The 22,394-nt window shown below is 42.4% G+C and overlaps 1 protein-coding gene across 1 annotated transcript in view; it reads right to left on the bottom strand.

The window, feature by feature from the left end:
• Window positions 1–5,896: 5,896 nt before the first annotated feature.
• EFCAB6 (EF-hand calcium binding domain 6) overlaps window positions 5,897–22,394 on the bottom strand; it is a 113,289-nt gene continuing 96,791 nt past the window's right edge. Inside the window, 6 exon segments of the mRNA XM_030041432.1 lie at window positions 5,897–6,252; window positions 8,711–8,860; window positions 11,364–11,548; window positions 12,388–12,565; window positions 14,416–14,643; window positions 18,059–18,271. Coding sequence (XP_029897292.1) covers window positions 6,130–6,252; window positions 8,711–8,860; window positions 11,364–11,548; window positions 12,388–12,565; window positions 14,416–14,643; window positions 18,059–18,271 — 1,077 coding nt within the window. The 3' untranslated portion in view covers window positions 5,897–6,129.

Raw genomic sequence — 22,394 nt, 5'->3', positions numbered from 1 at the left:
AACACCCATGTAAACCATTTCAGCTTAATTTATCAGGCTTTGGATCAGGCCCTGCCTTAACCATGGGGAATTCTGCAAAGTAACCAGTGGCCAGGGTGCTTCCACCCCTGTCGCCTTGCTGGGACTGTGCAAACCACTGGAACTAAGAAAAAGGCTCCTTTACCCAGACATGTCATTTCACACCCTGGCAGGCAATTAAAATGCAAATTAAAAATGTTAATTAGAACTGTTTCAACATCTATTCTAATGCACAAGATGGGAATTCTGTACAGTGTATGGAGAAAGATGCATTGTTCCTCAGGCAAAACCCTCCCGCCACTCTTGCTCTGGAGTGAGCAGAAATAGCTGCTACTTTTTTGAAAACCTGATTGCAGAAAAAAAAAAAAAAAAGAAGTGCCAAGGTCTGATCCTGATCTCAAGTGCTGGAATAAATCCATCGAAGCCAGGGGATTCATGGTACTTTTTTGATTTAACGAGATCAGAATCAAGCCCCGTAAAAATACTTCTACTGAAAGAAAGTGCAAAAGGGTATCCACCTCACAATAAGCTGTCTGTGTTATAGTATTTTTACTATTTCCCCCCTCCTTTTTTTAAAAATCACAGCCAATTTACATGTAGTGATAAAGACAGACACTAGCTAACATAAGGCTCAAACACGCTGGACGGCAGCCTGGGGACAACCTTGTTTCAGTGGGGATTCAGGAGGGAAGAAGGAGGCTGTGCCGCGGCTCAGCCCCCGTAGCTGAGCCCACACAGTACCAGAACCGGGTTTTTATAATGACAGCAGCTCTGTAAATGCACGCCAGCAGGTCTCCTTTCCACGTTAAATATGCAGTTGCTCCATGAAGGCTCATCCTGATATATCCTGATGTTTAAGACAACTTTCTTCCCTTTCTGACTTAAAATCTACCTACATCAAAGACAAAATCTGGATGCTCCCAGAGCCGTGATGAGGTTGTTTTTACAGCTATTTGAGCAGCATGTTATACCTGCTTATTTGAAGATGATGATATTTGTATTGTTGCTAAGAATTCATGCCAAGCATAATTTTGGGGCGTTGTGAAGATATCATATTTGCATATTTTAAGTATTGATATAATACAAAATTCTTTTTATGACTCTTTTCACAGCATAATAATGCTCTTTCCATGGCATGACAGTCTTGAGCATAGAAAAATTCAAAAACAGAAGAAAATGAATTTTTTTAAATCTGATTTTCATTTTCCCATGTTTGGAGCATCCCTTACTGCTCATGACCTGCTGCATATCATCCAGATAAAAACAGTAATTGCACAGAGATATAGGCATTTCACACAGTAATGCCTTAATCAAACAAATGACTACATTCTGAATAAGTTTGATATTTTTTTTTTTTCTGAAGCGCACTCTATTTCTAGCCTTGCAGGCTTTATGCCAGTTGCCGATGCGGAAGATGGCCCATATGAATCTCTTCCTTCTTTCCCTTCTCTTCGGTCCCTTTGCCTAGCCTCAGCCCTCTCTCTGCCCTTCCCTACTTCTTCATCGTTTGAGCGGAGACTCTATTTCTGCTCTTGCAGGCTCCATGCCAAGCCCTAGGATAGAAATAGCTGCTGCGGAGTCTACAAACCGCTTCTTCCTTCCCGCCTCTGACTGATTCCCATCTTTCATTTCCCTCGTCCTGCTTCCTCGCGCTTCTCGCGAACAGCTTTTGTGCCGTGCCTTTCTGCCCGGCTCCAAAAGGGCTCCCCTAGAGCTGCCCCCCCCCAAACCAGCCCCTGCTTCTTGGCAATAGCAGCAGGCTGGCCTCAGGGCAGGGGATTTGAAGAGGCCAAGTAGCTCAGGTGGGTTTGAGGATGTGCTAATGAGCAGCACATGTTACGGGTGAGCGTCCATATTTACAGGGGCTTCGAAGTGAGAAAAACCTGAGAGGAAAGATGGGGCAGGAAAAAAAAAAAGAAAAAGAAATCCAGGGACAGACACTGTCTCTTCTTCTACAGGAGGTTCACTTTCTGTGTGGTGGGGGATATTTATACAGTATTTTTAATTGCCTGGAAGCCCTGTGATGCTTGGCCGGTGTGAGCGTTCTTGCGGTGCAGGGCCGTAACGGCTGGTGCCAGTGGTGACCTGGTCCCTCTGGGCAGGCTGTGGCTCTGGGGGGGCTTCTCCCCGTGCTGGCGGCTGGTATTCCCGTGGGATGTTTCCTTGCTGTAAAAGGGTTTTCTGAACGGTCGGCATACGTAATTTGGCAGTGGCGAGGGGGAGGCGCCTGCTCGGCAGCCCCCCGTCAGGGGTGAGCGGCGGCTCTGCTGAGGGACGTAGCAAGGAGAGAAGCTTGGACACGCTGTGGGTGGGGAGACAAGCGGGGTCCGGGCAGTGACGTGAGGCTCCTGCGCAGCAGCAGGTTCGTTAGCGACTTCGGCCTCCTTCAACTAGCTCATCCCGCTCTGGAGTAAAGGGAACGAAGCGTGGGACGACGTTAGAACGCCGCTGAAGGACCCATTTTCCTTTCGCCTCCAGCTCGGAAGAGGCACGTCGGCAGTCGCGGGGTCTGCCGGCTTCGGGGACGAAGCAGCAGGGGATGGCTGAGGCCGGGTGGAAGGGCGGGCCTGGCGGCGCGCTGGGTCGCTGTCCGCAGCCGAGTGAAGCCCCGGGGACCCGTGTCTGCTCTTCTCCTGGCTTTGCCGGAGAGGAGAGGCTGCCGAAGGCGGACGTCTCCCCGCGTTACGGGGCGCGTTTGGCCTCCCTTCGGGCCCCGCGGGACGCCTGGTGGCTCTATTCCTGATCGGCCCGCTCAGGTGCTCGACGGCCCCCGCGCCGCAAAGCCAAGCGCGGGGCCGCGCCCCAGCTCCGGTGCGTGGAGGCCGACCGTCCCTTCCCGACGCCCGCAGCAGGACGTGCGGGGAGGGAGGCGGGAGGCCTCGCCTCAGGGCTTTTCTCCGCGGAGCCCAGAAGGGGTACGCCTGGAGGAGACGGCCAGCCACGGCTCCCTGCGGCTCGGAGGCCGCCGCCGCCGGCCGCTGCGTTTCGGTGGCGGCAGATGCCGCCTCGCAGGGAGCGCTGGCAGCGGCCCGTGCTGCCGGAATCCCTCCGAGGCGTCGTGTGCTCCTCGCCGCCCGCCCGAAGCGGCGGCCCGGGGACCGGTGCCGCTGCCCCCGGGGACGGCGGAGCAAAAGGCGATCCCGCCAGAGCAGGCGCGGGATCGCCGTCCTCCGCTCGGGGATTGAATTTCTGAGATTTGCATTGATGTTTTTATTTTCATAACCGCCTCAGGTTTGCCGCAGTGTTTACGTGCAGCAGCGGGAGACCGTTACCCCGGGATAATGCTCAATCCCGCTGACATTATCCGCCTTACAGTAGAAACACGGGGGATCTCTGCCAGCCCCTCCTGGCTGGCTGACTGACCCTTGGTTAGGGGGAGCGGCTGCAAAAAAAAAAAAAAAAAAAAAAAAAAAGCGCCGCCTTCTATTACAAAGCTTATCCACCCAGCAGTTTGCAATTTTAGTATGAAAAATTACCTCAGTTATTTCAAAATGCTGGCAGTTGAAATTCAGTTTGGGTTTTTTTTTTTTTTTTGAGGTTGGATAAACAGTTGGTAAGTGCCATCCCTGCCTTTAAGAACTCACTAAAAGAACCAGCAGGATTTGATTTGTTTGTACAGCAAAAAGATTGTTCTTTAATCCCTTCGGAGTTGTTGGATTTGATACTCCTGCCAGTCGAACTAATGAAAAATCCTCTGGCAGGATGTGTCAGGAAACACAGAGACATCCATCCCCTCGCCTCTCCTGAAGATGGTGGGTATCTTGAAAATGGCAGAGCAGGGGACGCAAGTGCTGCATCCCTTTGTGAAACATGGTAGCCATGCTCTGTGCCAGAAAGCAGCCCAGGGATGGAAGTCTTATTGTATTTGATATCAAATTAGACCCAATTATCAAACAGGAGGTATAAGAGATTCTGGAAAAAAAAAAAAACCAAACCCAAACAACACTAACCAATAATCACTTAACTAGTTTTTTTTTCTCCTTGGTTAGATCAGTACAGTGAAATCCACTATTTTAAAAATAATTAATGTAATATTTGTGTTATAATCTTAGGTATTCTGAAATAGCACTTAAGTCTTTAAGGAATAATGAAGGATTAATTCAGTACATAAACTGTATGAAATAATAACAGAAATTAAATCAGGCATGTTGCACCTGACTGGGGAGGAGGAAAGAAGTTGCCATTAACAAAGAGAGCAGTTTGAGGCTTCACACCACTTACAAGGATAAAATTAAACAAAACCAGACTAATTGGATCTTAAATGGGGCTAAACAGAATGCCCCTTGGGCTCAGCTCAGTTACTGAAGCACAGTTGCCTATTGTAGTTTGAGATGCCCTCCGACCCCGGAGACATCCCTGCGGGCCTGGCCGGCGTTAGTGCAGGTCGGCCGGGGACAGCGGGGTTGGAACAGCGAACTCCTGCCTCTGTTCAGGCAACTGCACCAGGACCGGCCCTTGTTAGTCGCTTGCTGACAGGTGCACGTGTATTCTTAAAAACTACTGTTAATGGAACTAGGAATTTTTGTATTGATTATGGGAGAACATCCTTAAATAATGGTAGTTTCAGTCTCCTCAGTTAATCAGATACCTAAGCAGCAATTTCAGGAACTCAGCCATCAGTTTTGGAAAAAAGTCTACCAGGTATTTTTTATGTTACTATTTCAAATATATCCAATTCCAAATGTATTTATAGTAGACTACAAATTACACAAATCTTAGGAGCTAAAAGAAACAATACAGAACATCCAACCTGAAACATCCCCAATGCTTTTTACTCAAAATCTTCAAAATATCTCCTGAAAAGCACCAAATGCAAAGAAACATTTTCTCAGAAAAAACATGCATTAAAGTGTTCTGCACTGGGAATCTTTCAGATTCATTGCAGTGGTTCACACGTTCACTAGAAATAATAAGAAAAACAAGATTACGTTCCTCTACCCTTTCCCATTCCAAAGACTTCCTTTGATACATATGTGTGTATATGTATATGTGTGTGTGTGTGTGCGTGCGTGTGTTTGTACACCCATAACTTGCTCTCTTTTTTTGTTTTATTAATTTTTGTTGACTTCGCAAGTTACTTGGGAGAAAGGAAGATTCCAAATCAGTTCAGGTGATGAGGACAGGGCTCTTCGGTGTACCGATGAAAACTAATTCAGGAACCAGACAGTGAAATATTTATCTAACAGTTCTTCAGAGCAGGTAAGTGTTTAATTGTTGCTGTAATACCAGGAAGCCGGCTCTGATGATCACGTTATCCTTTAACTATCACAAGAGTTCAACAGTCAGACAATTATCTTTTAATTTCCTCACCAAGATCCAAGTACCTCACGAGATATTCAAACAGGATTTTTCTAGAACTGGGAAATCTAATCAGAGGTTTTATTTGCAATTTACTGTTTATTGTATAAATACATATATATAGTATCCTCAAAAAAAATAAACCTCATGGTTAACACTGGGAATATTTCTCTGCAATTAAGAGGCCAATGCTTATTGGTAAAGTAGCTTCTTTTTGAAAGCATGCTGAAGGATGTAGAAGAACAGTTTTGACAGAGAAAGGTGTGGTGTCCACACCCAGTTGGCATCTGCTCAGATTTCAATGGCTGGACCATATTAACGTGTCTTTGACAATACACATATGGCACCGCAAGTAGAGGAAAAAGACGCACTGAGAAATAGGATGATTTCTTTTTTAATACAGAAGGCTAATGTATTAAAAGTCATACATTTGGAAAATGACAATTGAGGAAATTCAATAGTATGTCTTGTAAACCTTTTTACTGAAGTTAAGAGTATGTCATTACTAAAATGCGTAAAATTAAAAAAAGAATTTCCTTAAATGACTTTCTTTTGGAGACGTCTTAGGGAGCATTATTTTGATAGTGTTAATTGTTGTCTTTTTCTTTTTTGATAAATGGATTATGCAAAATTAATTCCCTCACTACGTAGATTTAATCCACAACACAGGACCACTGTCAGAATTTTAAAGTATTTTGAGTTTTCTAATGAATAGATACAAAAAAGCCACACTCAATTAATTTATTAGTTTGAAATTTGAAATTATAAATCAGTCACTGTCTTTATCTACAGTTTCCTGCATTTGACCAAATCCTACTGTACGAATGCCCGGAGAAAATCATTATAGGATATTTTTGAAGACAAAGTTTTATCATAGTATTCCAAAACGTTGAATAACTCCTCTTCAGTTAGGGTGATGCTGTACTCACGAAGAACCTACAAAAGACAAACAACTTTAAAATTTATTCTAGTGCTTTAGGTCAGCAAGAAGCAAAAACATTAGTTTATCTTGCTAAAATTTCTTTACAAAATAACTTGATGATTCAGCTCCACTCTGTCTTAGGTTTCTCAGAATATTAGAAAATCAAACCTTCCTTTATTATCTCTTATTTTGCCCATGCCAATACTGGCTCCCTGGGACACATATCTGAAAACCTGCACACGCAGGGGTTTTGTCCACTAGCCCAACTAGCACTCGCCTGAGGGAGCATTGGGAAATGGGTAGCACCCATGTGAATAGAAGCTGATTTTAAAAAGTACATGTTTAAAAGGCTTTCAGTACCATCTGGAGGTGAGATGAAGGTGGAATATCTTCCTTTCTATCCTCCTTGGGTGATCTGCAGCCTTTGCATCCAGAGAAACGGAAGGAATAATCCAGTCACTCAAACTGTACAAACCCCTATGTATATAATAATGCCCACGATGCACTCGGTGCTTTTAATTTCCGTGGGACAAATGCTCAGCCTGTAAGCATGCCTTCCTAACACTTCAGTGGGAACCCAGCTTGAACCCGATGCATGTGGTCCACCTGATGCTAAAAGCCAGGTTAGATACCTGCATCTTTAAAATATTTCACCCAGTGCATTTTTCAGCATTTCAACAGTTTTAAATGTTCTCAATGCCTTGACATGGGGGGGGGGGGCGGAAATAAAGCATTAATTTCTGAGGATTACTTCTGGTTTTAGATGCACTTGGAAATTTAAACCCTGAAAGTGACCAGCAACACAGCATGTCCTTGTGGGCTATGCCAGTTGTCATTAGTTTTTCTGGCAAACTCAGATTAGTCTGCCCCTTTCCTTCTTAACAGCTCAGCATCAGAAATCGCTAATGACCCCTTGCAGATAGTACAGCCATAAATAGCAGTGTTACTGAAGTTAGTAGAGAGCTAATTTCCCCGTTTCAGTAAATTAAGTTACCTAGGAGATAAAGGGATCTGTACCTCCACAAATCACTTGATATTTTGTCAAACAGCAGATTAACACCTTTGTAGTAGGATTTTGGAATCAGGGATTGCTTCTTGATCTAGATCCACGAAGAGTTAGTTTTTTGTTGTGGTTTGGTTTTGTTTTGGTGTTGTTTTGCGTTTTTTTTTTTGTTTTTTTTTTGCTTAGCTCGTATCATGTTAGGAAGCTTGATGAGAAAGTTGTTGACATTACTTTAACTATAAATGGTAATCATCACATGTCCTAGAGGAACATGACAAATTAAAATCGAATGCAAAGGACCCTGATCTTCAGTCCTCCTCCCCTGAGCCTGGTCTGCTGAGGCAGTGCCCAAGCAGTCAGCAAGCGGCGGTGATAGACGGGGAGCCGCAGGCGGGAAGGTGGTTTGGCCGTGTTGATCCGTACATCTTGCTCCTCTGCCTTTGGAGAGGAGCAGGCAGGGACTCAGGTTTCAGCTATGTGACAGTGCCAGAACGTATCGCATTCCCACCGGTCCTAAATAAGTAAAGATTTAAAAGAGCATTTCTGTGACTGGTATAATTGAACAGGTTTATATCTACCAGGCAACAAGGCGGCTTCCTGCAGCTCCAGGGGAAGGGGAGCGTCAGAAGCACACCTTAGCACTGCTTATTGCAGCCAAGCGTTTGCTTACTGCAACTGAGCATCCTGTCTGCTAGTTGATCAGTTGGTTTTTTTAATTAAGAGCAATACCAAGGGGTGTCCTAATGAATGCAGCATTAAATGGGTTCAGGGCGCCACTCTTTTTTCTTGCAATTGAATAGTAAATATTCAGAATTACTCCAGAACAGATAGTGATTATTATTCCTAGTTAAAACAATGTCAAAGATTTTGAAATCAGTAAAGCTAGAGCAAAAATCAAACTCCCCATGGATCTAGATGAAGAATCGCTGATATCCAGAATACCCAGGTGTGTATTTGCTGTTTGAGGAGATACAAGATACCTAAATATTTGCAGAGGATACAATCCCTTGCCTAGTATAAAATTATGCTGCACACAGAAAAGCAAAAAGAAACCAGAAACAGAGGCCCTCAAATGGGGATTGCTTGAGCCCATTCCACTTTTCAAAAGGACCACACCAGTTGGAGGGTCGTAGGATCCTGCAGCTGTAGCAGTGCCCGTAGGGAGACCTATCAGAAGGTATGCTTCTAGTCCCTTCCCCTGTGTTTGTAGAAGATGCACATTTAAACTTTGTAGAGGGACTAAGGTTTTTCTCTGTGCTATCTATTCAGGATGCCACCAAGACCTCAGACCTCAAGGAAGTGAAATCACATGTGGAGAAAGATTACCGTGAGTAATGGTCAGAGCTGAAGTCACAGAGAGGAGCCAGTATCTATGCTCTAGTTCAGTACCATTTTTCAGAAAATTTTCAATCAGAAAGCTTAGATTACACAACTGTAATTTTCTGACTTATTTGCTAAACACAACTTACTTGTCTGAAATCTGCAATATTTAACAGTCCAGTATGACTTTCATCATAGGATTTAAAAGTTCGCTTCATTGGTCGCCAGCAGTGCAGGATCTGGGGCTGAATTCTCAGCATTGCACTGAAGAATGATGTGGTTTGTGGTCCAGAACTCAGCTAACAAAGTTGGATGAGAAAGACTTGCGTTTACTAACAGCATCATGAACACAACTGGGAAGAACTATAATGCAGAATGAAAAGATGTTGGACTGTAATACTGCCTTAATCTATGACTGGCTGCTGAATACTTGTTTACAAATTATTGCAAGATACTGTTTACACAAGATTATTTTAACCTATAACATTTTGATATTCTTGGAAAGTGCAGATGGTATATTTACTTAATCACTGTCAAAGCCCTAACTTTTTATTATTTGAAACTGATTCTGAAGTCAGTGTTACTTCTGCTTAGATCTCGGTGTCTTCACATGTGTTATGCTTGTCCTTGTTTCAACTCCCTCTTTCAGTCATTTTTTAATTCTCTGCAGTGTTCATTTTTCAGAGTGAAATTTTTGCTTAAAAGTGACTGAATGCACAAGCCAACTGTGGGAGCGGTACAATATTTAAGAAAAAAACCAAACCCTACTGTACACTTTCCCTGGTACATAAAATACCTTGTAACCAGCTTTTGAACCTTTCTGCAGTTCCACAGCTGGACTATAGGATTAATTTTCCTTGGGACATGTTGTGGCCTGTTGTTTAACCCAGCTAAACTTGTTACATTGATGTACCCTGAACACCTGTGAACTGCGGAACTATTCATTAAGGCAAAATTAGTTCCACTTGTACAAAGCTTTAACACTGGAGGGATGAGTAAGGGACTTTGGGAAAAATCAGCAAGCCTCAATCCACCTGCAGGCTCTGGATCTGCTCTACTATTTTCTTAAAATATGGCTCCATCTCAGCTTTCCCCTACATTCTGCTGGTATTTATTATTGTAATTGGGTAAGTTGATAGTGCCCCGTTTGTGCCGGTTGCACGTCACTGGAGTCTCTACAAGCATCTCCTTGGGAAGGAATTGCACAGATGGCTTTATACATCTGCTACGTGGACACAGAGGCTGTGCTGCACCTACACTAGTTGTAAGAGACCTGGAGGGGCAGCTGCACCTTCTTTCTGTGCTTTTGGAGTATTTCTCCTTCAGACTATGTAGCTGAGGAATAAGTGAGTACATGAATAATGCAGTTTCCAATCCAAAATACTGAGTACCCTTGTGGGCTGAAGGGAGGGAAAGGGCACTTCATGGTGACTCCAACTTGGGTTATTTTCATAGCTCAGACCCTGGATGCTTCCATGAAGCCCTAGGCCATTGATTCTCTCAGGCTTTTGAGAAAGAGAAGGAATTGTACGTGCCACCAAAAAGCAAAAAAAAAAATTTATTTGGTTTTTTTTATGGTGCCTTTTGATGTGTATCTGTATGTTTATTAGATGGAATGGACCGAGACGTCTATGAGGAAATTTCACTCTGAGTATTACATTATATAAGGATGCTCAGAACATGGACTGAGACCTTCATTTTTTCTGAATTGAATAAATAAAAATTATTCAAGACAACTACATAGGGACTTAGAAATTACTGCTTTATCCACTCCAGAATACTGGGATGGAATTTTACAGCATCAAATTTGTGTATAAAGGAAACCTTATGTAAGATAATGAAGTTCTTTCATGCAAAACTTAATAGTTTTACCTTACTCTCCCTACTGGTGGTGAATACTTGATAATTCCTAATGATACTCTCTTCATACCTTGGTAGCAATCTGTTCATTCCACATCTGAAAACACTTTGGTAATGTAATTTCTCTATAAAATGCTGCTACTAACCATATCTAAGCTAATTAGGCACAGTCAGAAACAGCCTAAAAATGTAGCAGGCTTGCTGAATGAGCAGATTTGGAATTTGGCACTGTTCCTACTACATAACTTGATTGGGATGCTATTACCGATGCCTTCCTTTCTGGGCCATGAGCGCCAGATTTCTGTGTCTCTTCTGATCTTTTCTGCCCTAGAGCAGTACTGTGAGCAGAGGGGAACAGCCTGTGTGTAGCTGTTTTGCTGGGGTTCTTTTTGCCTCTTCATCGTAGCTTGGGGAGATGGTATGTGTGGCAGGGAGAGCTGCAAGGGCGCAACGTGTGCTGGCCAGTCCTGGCTACGAGATGTTTTTAGTGACCGTCAACAGCAGCGCAAGCGAAGAGCTTCCTCCGGGCTTTTCTTGCGGTGCTGGGTGTGGAGCAGAGGCACAGCTTGCTGACAAGTCAGGGTCATCTTAAGACACATCCCATGCACTTTTTATTTCTAGCTTGATTTTTATTTAGTTCAACAAAAGCTCTTAAACTGTCAGCTCCTGTGTTTTCTATTTGGAATTATTATCAAAATTTTAGCAAATTTGGCCAATTTACTATATAACCTAGATACACAGAGCATGATCCCAAGGAGTTAAATCCTCCAACTGAAGGAGATACCAAATGAATACTAGGCAATTAGTATCATGGGATTAAATAAAAGAAAAGAAAGTCCCTGCATAAAGTGACAACAGAGACAGGCAATGAAATATCCTGTCAGTACAGCAGAAACTGAAAAAAAAATGTCATTTTGATTTTTTTATAAGCTTTGTACCTACTGGCTTTTGTGGCTTCTGTATAATCACCCTCTGTAGCAGTGAGCTTTCCTGTGGTTTTAACAACAAGATACTACTCTGAAGGAATTCATAGTATGCAAATCTTCCATTTTTCTTGAAATCATATTTTGTTGTTATGTGGTTAATATCCCCTTCCTTTAAATCCAAATTGAACTTCTCTGCTATATCTGAAATGCAAAGAAAGAATAATCATTTTGTCATTCTTAAAAATAGCCAATCGTTGTCCTGTGTTCACAAGTTTTACCAGGTAAATGCTGACAGGCCATCAGTTCCCGTGACTGCTGCGTGTGTTACGCAGATCTTGCTATATGCAGGTATATGCATATGCCTATACTTATGGGGTGGCAGTTCACATTTTACAGGGTTTCAGGGGACTGATAACATGTCATTTTGATTTTAAATGCACAAGAAGTACTCCCTGACATCACCTGAGATAGAAGATCTGATAAGCTAACATGTTCTTACAGCCAGGACTTTACATGTGATTATACAGGTGTGCACTGTCTTATCACACATGCAAATATCCTAACAAAGGCACAGAAAATCCTCTCTCTAGAAGAGAACGCAACAGAAGAGCAGCATAGCCCAGTTCTTGTAAGAGTAAAATCCAGGGTCCGTTCAACTCAGCAGACGTTCAACCATCGAGACCAGTGTGACCAGAAGCACACAAAAGCCCACAAGGAAAAGACTGGTGAATCTGTTTATTGAAATATCCCCAGGGCACAGAAAGGGTAGTGTATTGGGAAGGTGATGAGAAACTCGTACACATGCCATAAGCACCCACAAGCAAGCCATGCACTTCTTTTTCAAGGAGTAGCTAATTCTGAATAGGAATGTGAGTGTATTGCAGCTAAGGCTATTCTGCTCTGCAATAGCAGGGTGGTACCTGGAGCAATCATGCAGTGGATGCCACTTCCTAGAGGCTAGATGTTCCTATGGCTGGGACACCAGAAAGAAAACAGAATGCATCTGAGAATGAATAAAGCACTTTTCAGATGGAACAAACCTAAGAAGTCTGACACTGGGGTTTCTCCTATCGTGCCGACATCCTTCTCTTTGCATGCTTTCAGTATGCCTCTCCAGGAATGTAGGATGTTCTTTCTTATCTTATTGTCTATGGTTTTGCTGGTAAGGACAGATGCAGAACAAGTTGTTGTTGTCTGAGGACGACTGGATGTTGGTATCTAAAAGAAGAGATAATGGTATTTTTTTTCTATTGAGTTTTGCTGGTTGTGTAGATAAACTACCAGATGACAAATCCAGTTTCTGGTCTTCCAGCCTTGAGATTAATGTACCATTTGAGCCACTTCTAAGTCTGATTTGAATTTGGTCTGCAAAACTCTAGGTAAAGATGCGAGAACACTCTTAGTGTCAAAAGAACACCATTTAATGGGCCTTGACTATTTTTTTCTTGATTCAGCTTAATCTGTAAGTCATTTATAGTTTCTCCATACTGTTTCTTATTAAAAAGCTACTGTGTTCAGTACCATCTTAGACCAAACACAAACCAGTGCAAAGTCACTGAATTACAAAGTAACATTGCTTTGATTTGTTACCGGGAGGACTCAGTTCTGCAGTAGTCCTACGCAGAGCCACAGAAGGAGTAACGTGAGAGGATCCCGGTGCTCAGTGTCTTTTTGGCTGCTGCCTCAGCAGTACTGTGGGTAAGCTGGAAGCAAAGCCTCAGCCTACTGCTGTACGATACATGCACAAGCGGTATTTATGCTTCTAGATCCAACATATAATCTCATGTTTAGTGAGACCTCCCAGTGCTCCCTTGAGGGTCTCACTGGTGCAGACTTGCTGAGGCCTCACACACATTTCCATGCAACGAATGCTGCAGGAACATTCATCATGACTGGTGTTCAGGCTGGCTGGGGTCTTTCCAACAGCCATAAGTTTGGGGAGACTTAAGTTCTCTTCCTATTGTCTTCAAATCTAGCATTCACAGACAGTAAGAAGGATTTTTCCTTTGCTTTCTCTGGGAACTGGATCAAAGCACAAAGGATGCATGTAGCTAATCATCTGGGCTTTTCAAGAAAGAACCTATAGTTAATGCAATAATTGAGCTAGCAATGGGCCAATGTTTAGATTTACCAGCCCTGACAAGTTGTTTGCATCTTTAATTTGCTCAATCTGTTATTTCTTTTTCAGTAGCTAAACATCTCCATGTAGAAGTAGTCAGAAAATCCAAGCATGTTCCAGGCAGTGAATAATTCTAAATATTTTATTCTTCTGTTGTAGGTTTGGTTGTAGCTAAAGAACGTGGAATAGGTAGGTGCAACTCCACAAGGGGGATATTTAATTTTTCTGTATGTAATGATTTCCCCACCTTTCTGTGAATTCTAGCACCAGGGTAAGAAGCCAGCATGGCAGTGGAGAGGACCAAAGTGCATTATTGACATGAAGTATAGGTATGGATGCAAAAATGAAGCAGAACTATTGCATTCCTAATTCATTTCTCTTAACTCTCTCGTATCACTAGCCTTCATGGCAAGTCTATCAGACTGTCAGGCATTAACTGCTGTAATTTGGCATCCACCAGAAAGCAGGCAAGACCACCAGAATATTTTAGGACAGGCCAGCAAACACCTATTGGAAAACTGCAACTGCCAGTCCTGCCTACCTTTGTCAGATGATCACAGATAAGCGGTCTATATTTTTTTTATGCTGCTTTTGCAGCTATTGGACCTTTGTAATTTGGGCTGTTTTCTTTGTTCTCAGAAATCTGATTGTGCTTGAATACAGAAATTTTATTTGTCGTACAGCTCTGCGGATATGTGTATGGTAGCAGCAGGGAATGCTATTGGTATAAATCAACATATATCCTTGGACTTTAGTGGAGTTACTATGTGGCCCAATTTTTGTCATCATAACACAGTTTTGCAAATTACCTTATTTGCTTATTGACAGGTGGTTGTGCCTGATTTCACGGGCAATCAATAGCAATACCTTCACTGAGTCCCACAGGTATTACTTTCAGCCTATGCACAGAAAAGAAAATCCAGAAAATTCATAAAATAACCACACTTACACTCTTTTGCCCTACTAGAGAAGATGATGTCTTGGGGCGTTCAGGCTGAGGAGCCATGCATGGGTCCTGCACGGCATGGGTAGCTGGCTTGGTAGAAGTTGCAGAACTAGTTGCGCTGGGAGTGCTGGACAGCATCGTTACAAGTTCTGAGCTGAACTTCTTCAAAAAGTCCTGATACTTCAACTGTCCACCAGTGCTGACATCCACTGTGTTCCAAAGATTTTCAAACTAATGAAGAAGCAAAAGATGACTTTTGTAAATGCTAGTTATACAACAAGAGAATCCCCTTATGTACTAAGGATATGACAAAACATATCAAAAAGAAAGGGAGAGGATGCCCTGGAACAGAAGGAATCCTAGGGCCCATCTTCTTAAAAAAAAATAATCACAGCTTCTCTGCAGAAGCCTGCATAAGGCTGGGAAAACAATGAAAAAAGGATTTCTGCAGGACATTTTTTAATTGAGTTGGGCCCTTAGTGTGCTGTTTAAGCTACTAAACCCTGTGATTAGACACAGTGACTGAGCTGCAGTATAGAAGAATAACGCTTTAACATGAGATGTAAATCAAATACATGGTGCACCTGTATCCTGGCTAAGTACCATTGAAGTGAATTTCTCATGCTATCAGGGGCACCTAAGTTATACCACCATCTCAGGAGGCCATTAAGGTTCCTCAGTTATTGTATTTGCATCAACAAATTATTTCACCCTGAGGGCAAAAATGAATCAGCATGAAAGAACACAGCAGGAAATCTTTACAGCCTTTAGAATCACATATAGTTACAACGTATGGCCAAGAACTGTACCTCTACAGCACAGCCAGCCTACAGAAGACCTGGGGGCGGCTGCTGATGCCCTTGCTTCTGCTGCCTGTGGACGTCTGGGTGGCTGCTTGGCCCAACGCAGGGCAGGTAGCCCACCCTCGGCAGGTAGCCCACCCTCGGGGCTACATATGGTACCGTAAGGATGAGGCTGGGCTGATTTCCCACTGAACAGCACTTTATTCAGTAAGTAGTTGCACTGAATTAAATGGGACTACTCATGATATAAGCCACTAATCAAAGCAAGGATTATCACAGCCTGCCCTTAAATGAGCTGTACTCATTTTGTGAGTGTTTCAAAAGTCATCAGTATGCCTTTTTAGGGTCTTCATTATTGATTTTTAATATAAATCTAATTGGGAACTTCAGATTGCTTTTGATTTGATCTTTTCCGGCAGAGACTTAAACCCTAAAGGAAGCTAGTCACCTCTTTGATGCATGTGCCAAGTTGCAGTCAAACTTCAAAGGGCAAAGGATACATTCTGAATTTCCTTTCAACTTTCCCCCATTGGCCTGGCTGCTACCACATTATGAATTATAAACAATTCTATTTTGCGCTTGTGATTGTACTTCACACTTCATACGAGGATCTCAAAGTGTATTACAAACTTCAATTAAATAGAACAATACCCTGATGAGCTGGGTTAGCTATAGTTAGAAACTATTTCAACACCCAACAAAGTTTAGCCATTTGGGAGATTACAGATAGTTCATGCAAGTCAAGGGAGTTCAAGCAGAGAGGAGAAAAGTGACTGTGATAAAAAAGGGGATGTCAGTTGGTGAGATATTAATCAACACCTTGCTTGCAGCGTGTTTACCATCCTTAGCCTTTTATGAAAAAGGTCACAGTATCAGAAATTCAGAAGACCAAGAAGCCAAACTTCAGGAAGAAATTCTTCATCCACTATGCAATACGGACTCCAGCTGAGCCTTGCTAATAGCAAACAGTAAGTGGCCATCATCCAGAAAAGGATAAAAGAAGACATTTTCTATGAAGTCACCCAGACTATGACTATTAGTAACACTTCTGTAACAACTCTGAGCAGCAACAACAACCAGCACGGCAGGGGTTTGGATTAGCAGTGGCAAAACCTGTACCCAGATTGCAAGGCTCTCCTGGGGCATCTTCATATAGATACACGTAGGCATATCTTTGAGAGGCCTGTCAAAATCAAAATATCTCTGGAGATACAGGGCTCGAGTCTCACTCACACAGAGGCTGCTGCTTATATAAATGAGGCTCCTCAGGCCTGCTTCTCGTTGCTATTATGGATGACAGTTTCTATCAAGATTTTTTTTCTTCACTTGTCTGAGGTTCTTTTAAGTATAAAATAGCTCCCGTGTCCCTTCGCTTCTTCTTGAGTATAAAGTAGACAGGATCTAGTCTGGAGGACTCTTCAGCTGGAGATGCCTGCCTTACTGCTTCCAAAAAAGAAAAAAAAACGAGCTTTTTTTCACAGCTTGGGAAGGTGTGTGTTCTCCTGCCACGAGCTGACCCTGATGCTTCTGCACAGGGGTTCACAGGCATGAGGAAAGAGTGTCACCACATTTTCACTTTTGCTTTCACCTGGTGTTGAGGCTCCAGGTTCAGATCTGTCACTTGCACTTGGTACCTCACCAGAATTGTGGCTACTAGGAATAGAGCACATAGGCCATTTTGGTTTTTTCTGCTACTTTCAAGGGGGAAGTGGAAAATATCTTTATTTTTTTCAGTGCGTTCACCTGTAACTTTACGCATGCGTAGCAGCACCTGGTAACACGGCAGACTGTGCAATCTCTTTGCTGTAGTTACAAGCAGGCTCTGCTCCTGTCAGCAATTTATAGTCAAAAATGCTGGGCCAAGAACTCAGAGGGTATATCTGCAGTCAGCAAAGTACTGAAATAATTTTCTGTAGTGCAGACACGCACACAAGTTTGGAGGCTCTGTGTCTTGTCTTTCAGTTTGCTGCCAAATGGCATTGATGCAATTGTGAGCATGAAGGTTAGAGTGCTGTTAAGTAAAATCTGAAATCTTTTAGTCAAGGTTCCCTCTGTTTTATTATTCACCTAGCCTTTGGACTAGGACAAATCACATTGAACAAGCATTAGCAAAGATAAAAAAATGGCTCTTTTAATTTTAAATTCAGCAGAAGCAGAATCTTGTGTAAGACTGGCGTCTCAGATTCCCTTGAGATTAGCACTGGGCTAATCAGATGGTTTGTACTGCCAGATTCATGCCACGACTTCAGTCACTCAAGCTAAACTCAAGGTTACGTAAACTCTGCTAACACTAATCTGGTGGAATCTTTAACCCAGAAAAGTAGCTGAGAGGTGGCCAGGAAAGTCAAATGTTTGCCCCTGTCTTTGTCCAAGGAAGACAGGACAAAATAGCTACTGAGAAAAAGGAATTTGCTCCTCATGAAAATACTTTTTATTCCATGCTGAGAAGGCTTTTTTCCCCATCAACTGGAAGTGGATTAATTTAAAATTGAAAAAAGAATCTTTTAAAATAGCAACTATACAGATAAAGAGCTAGTGAAAGAGAACTACTGTGCTTTAAATTCACACCTTCGCTATTAGCAATAGCATCTCCGTGACTTTGCTTTAGAAAGCCTGCGATTATTATAGTTCATAACCATACTCAGAGATAAGGAAAAAAATAATCTCCCACAAATGTAGCAACAAATGTTCATGGAATGATAGTCTTAAAACATTTTCATTTCATCCAAATTTTTAAACTACTTGCCTATACACAGCAGTATGCAAACACATGTCTCTAGCCGTAGCCAATTTACCCAGTTGTACACTTAAATTAAGACGACAAAATAATATAGTTTTCTTACTTGTTCTTCAGTCAGCTGACTAGAATGTCAGTTACATATATCCCAGAACTCTTCTTTTAATACTGTATTATCTTTTGAAGAGTCAATATGTTTCAACTCTTGTGCAATTGCGTTAAAGCCAGCAGTCACTAGTTCTTGTATCTGTGAGAGGATGCCTCTCTCTGACAGCTCCCAAGCAGATTTAGGTGGAATGACTTTTTGCCCTTCCTCAGTCTAGACAAAAAAAAACATACACAGAGATTCAGTAATGGATCCACTGAACAAATTATAAATCATGGTGTGGCATTCAGCCAGTCGAAGAGGGAAACGTCCGTGGAGAAGGCAGCCTTAGAGATCCCGCGGGCAGTAAAACCTGCTTCCAGGAATTCTGGCTTGCACCACAAAAGAGAAAAGGGGCTATGCAAGTAGTTAAGGGAAAAAATAGACTCTCTATAAATGTGATCCAACTGGTGACAGGCCAACAAAAGCACAGGATTCCAAGACGGACCTAAACTTTTACAAAGGTCTAAAAAATAGGGTGATCTTACAAAGAGGGCTATTCTGTTAATGCAGAAAAAAGGGAAGCGAGCACTAACTAGCCCAAATATTCCAAATGTATTCTTCTCATCTGAATAGTCTTTAGCACACAGTGGAAATCTCTTTCATTGAAAAGGCACTTCAGTTCTGAGATGAAAGAGAGGGCAATTATGTCCCTTTCCTTTCTAAGGTCCAGGTATATTTACGGCGGTACTTTTTAATCTGGTCACCCACAGTAGGGATACTGCAGCTAAACAATGCAGTTGAAGGCTGCAAAGGTACAGAATATGTAAGGGGAAAATGGAGAAGGGGCTGGGTACAAGCGTGTTAATGCTAGCACAAGATGTGCACAAACTCCTTTTTTTCAGTGTGTCTCTTTCATATCTAACATCGGTGTATGGCTTTTAAAATCTACCACTGGAGCTTATTACTGACTAAACTCCCATTATGCATTCTGCAGGGTGGAAATCCACACTTTGGGTAAATACAGTAGAAGGTCATATGGCAAGCAGAAATAAAAAGGACAAAATACCGTTGGTTGGAATAAACTGCAGAGTAAAGCACTGCTAGGCTTTGGTATGGACATACCTGAGAACACCGAAAGTCTAACTGTGCAGGCAAAAGGCTACATTTCATGAAGTTGAATATCAATGAAATCTATTCAATATTACATTCTACCTCCAGAATTAGCAGTAAACTTCAGTTTTTAAAATGAAACCAAGTTTTACTTACAAATTAGTCTTAGGAATGGCACAATGTGGAATAATAATAACAAAGAAAAGCAGTATCAGAATTTTGAAGAAGAAACTATTTATTTTCAGTAATGGAAGCTGACTTTCCACCCACTGCACTATCTAAACTAAACATGTAAAATATCTTGAAAGCAAAGTTTTCACAAACACAAGTGGCAGCCAGTTTTACTATAGCTGTGGTAAGAGGTCCTGGTAAAAACAACAAAAAAAGATAAATCTGGTTTTGGTTCAAAGACATTTCTTTACAGCATGTTAAATGTTACTATCATATTTTGTACCCCTATGTTTAAGCATTTAAGCTTTGCCACCTTCCTGCTCCATGCAATATGAAATACCAAAAAAGAAACAGATGGCTTTTGGTCCTGCGCTCCTGTTTCCTTGTCACGTCTCACATGATCATTATAACTGGATGGAAAAGAAAATATGTTTCTTACAGAACTGCAAGAAACCTGCCTCCTAATCAGAAAAGACTCCACCATCTTCAGATGCAAATAACACTTTTCAATATTAACCATGCTTTACATAAAACATACATGTGGGACAGGCTTTACGGCTGCATTATTGTTAAGAGAAGAAATATGAGAAGTGGAATCGTGTGTGCAGACGCAGAAGCCAGTCTGTGCCGTAGTCAGGAAACGAAGATTGCTGGGCATGGTCCACGGCAGGGCGCGCCTTCTGCCTGCCTGACATTACTGCAAATAAAAAGCACCGTACCGCTGCTTTTAATTATTCTAATGAAGCCAAAGATTTAGGGAAAGTGTTACTGCCCCGCAACCTTTTAAAGAAACGTATTTTGTAAGCGCAAGCTTTCCTAATTTATTTAATTTCAAGAGCTTTTTGTTTCTTTCATAAGACCTAATGCACCTTGATCTTAAAATGGTTAGAGAGACAATAAAAAAAAATAAACCTCTTGTTCTTCTTGCAAACCACAGATTGAAAACTAGAAAACCTGCATTTGAAATTAACCTTATGCACAGTGTGGGTACATTACTTAGCTTTGCTGCGTCTGACTCGAACCTCATGAGTGAAAGGGAGCCGCAGGAACGAAGCTGCCTCAGAGCTGTGCAGCGTATGCCCTAGCAGTGCTTGCAGATCATTTACAGAAGAGTTTCCATTGCATAGAAAAGGGGTTACTTCTCTTTTAGTGATTTCCTGATATTGGCTGCCACGCGCTCCGCTCATCCCATCAGGCTCTGTCGGTATATCACTGCAGAATTCAGGGGCCAGGACCCTGGAGCAGCACCTGCCCGTGGCCAAGCGCCAGCTGCTGCCATAAGATGTGAAGTCCAGATTACCTGGCTGTTCTGCTCAGCTCCCACCTCGGGAGGACCATGTCAATCCACTTTCACCAAGAGAGGAGGGCATTATTACGAGGCTTTTCTCATGGGCCACCCGATGTAGCTCGCTTGCTGTTCAAAGCAGGGCTGTATTTTTCCTCTTTAGAAAGTTCCTTGCAGAGCCTCATGTCCTTTTCTATAAATGGCATAACTATGCTGATTAGTAATAAAAGAAGGCTCTGCCACCCACACCTGCTCAGTGAAGCTCCATTCCTGCAGCTCCCTGTTTCTGGAAGATTTTTCTATTAAGAGGAATTCTTAATTAGAAAGTAAATTGGTACATCAAAATAAACTACAATTTCTCTGGTCCTGTTCCCTGCCCTGTCACAAGTCTGACCTCCGTCCCTTTCTGGGGAGGCTCAGAAGGCAAAGGTCTTGGGAAACAGCTTACACAAGAAGGCCCTTGTATCTTCCCCTGAAAAAGGACGATTTTTTCTCTTTGTACGTGAGAATGACCTTTGCCAGAGGTAATCATCCTTTTGACAGTTTACACAGCTTTAGAGGCTTCTGTGCTTGGCCAGTGGGCTCCCCTTTACCCTAACAGCATGTCTTCAAGTTGTTTTCCATAAATGCTCTTCCCTAAAGATGTGTGGAAGCAGCAGAGTTAGTTGCCTGACCGTGGATTGGGGTGGAAGTGCATTTTCTTCTCATGTTCAGACAACCAGTAATTCATCAGCCAGCCTGTTTCAGCTCTCAGAGTCTCAGCACTGTAGAGAAGCTTGTATTTTATCCCTGGGTTGCAAGGAGAGCTGTATCCTCATCTGGCAGTGATCAGTCTAGCTCCATTAACCTGAGTGCTGATTTACACCTGCTGAGGATTTGATAGCTGGTGTGCAACAGGAGCTTGCAGTAATAAACTCCATTATAAATAAAAGATGAAAACTCCATTGAGGGTCATTCTGTAATGTACCATTTTCCTTTTCACCAACTATTTGCAACAGACAGATTCAAGTTTTGAGGTCACATTTGCAGGATAAAATACTCTTGGTAGTGTTTAGAATATGTAATGGTATACGATGGCTTGACAAAATGATTTGACAAAATGAGTCAAAGGTAGCCCACATGCCAATCTCTGCCTTGTCTAGAAAAAAGCCACATTCCTCTAAATGTAATCAAAATAACTATTGTATTAAATAACTATGAAATATTAAGCCTAGGTAGAATGGGGTAAAGAAGCAGGAGCCACAGTGAGGCTTCCCTGCTCCTCTGTCTCCCCAGCAGTGCCTAGTCCATCAGCACTGTGCCTGATGGTCTAATACTACATTCCCTACTTTCCATTATCCCTACTTTGTCCTTTTCCTCTGCTTTTAGTAAATATAGAGTGAAAGGCTTCCATCCCAAGGAACAATTTGCCATTTTAAAATTCCATTAGACCCTTTTCTTCATTATTTGGAACAGAAAAGGAAAGGGAAGTATGGCTTTGGCACGCTTGTCAGTGGGGAAGGATCCCAAAACAGATATCCCAGCACAATGAGGGACAGCACATTGTAGTCATGGGGAGGGAACTGCGCAGGAGAGCAGGGGCCAGGAAGGGGAATTTTCAAATCAGTTTTGCTATGGATAAAGAGAAACATGGAGTTCGATCATGGTGCAAGGAAAACTTTAACATTTCTCAGCCTGAAGCAGATGTAATACTGGAAAAAAGATGCAAACATGCAGGTATCCCAGAAGGAGTATTTCCCTGGAGCTGTTCTACATGAGGACAGGTGAAGTTTGTGGTGCTGCTGGCTG

The sequence above is a fragment of the Aquila chrysaetos genome, chromosome 17 (genome assembly GCF_900496995.4).
Source record: "Aquila chrysaetos chrysaetos chromosome 17, bAquChr1.4, whole genome shotgun sequence".
NCBI classification, from domain to species: Eukaryota; Metazoa; Chordata; class Aves; order Accipitriformes; family Accipitridae; genus Aquila; species Aquila chrysaetos.
This window is presented reverse-complemented; position numbering and strand designations above follow the sequence as displayed.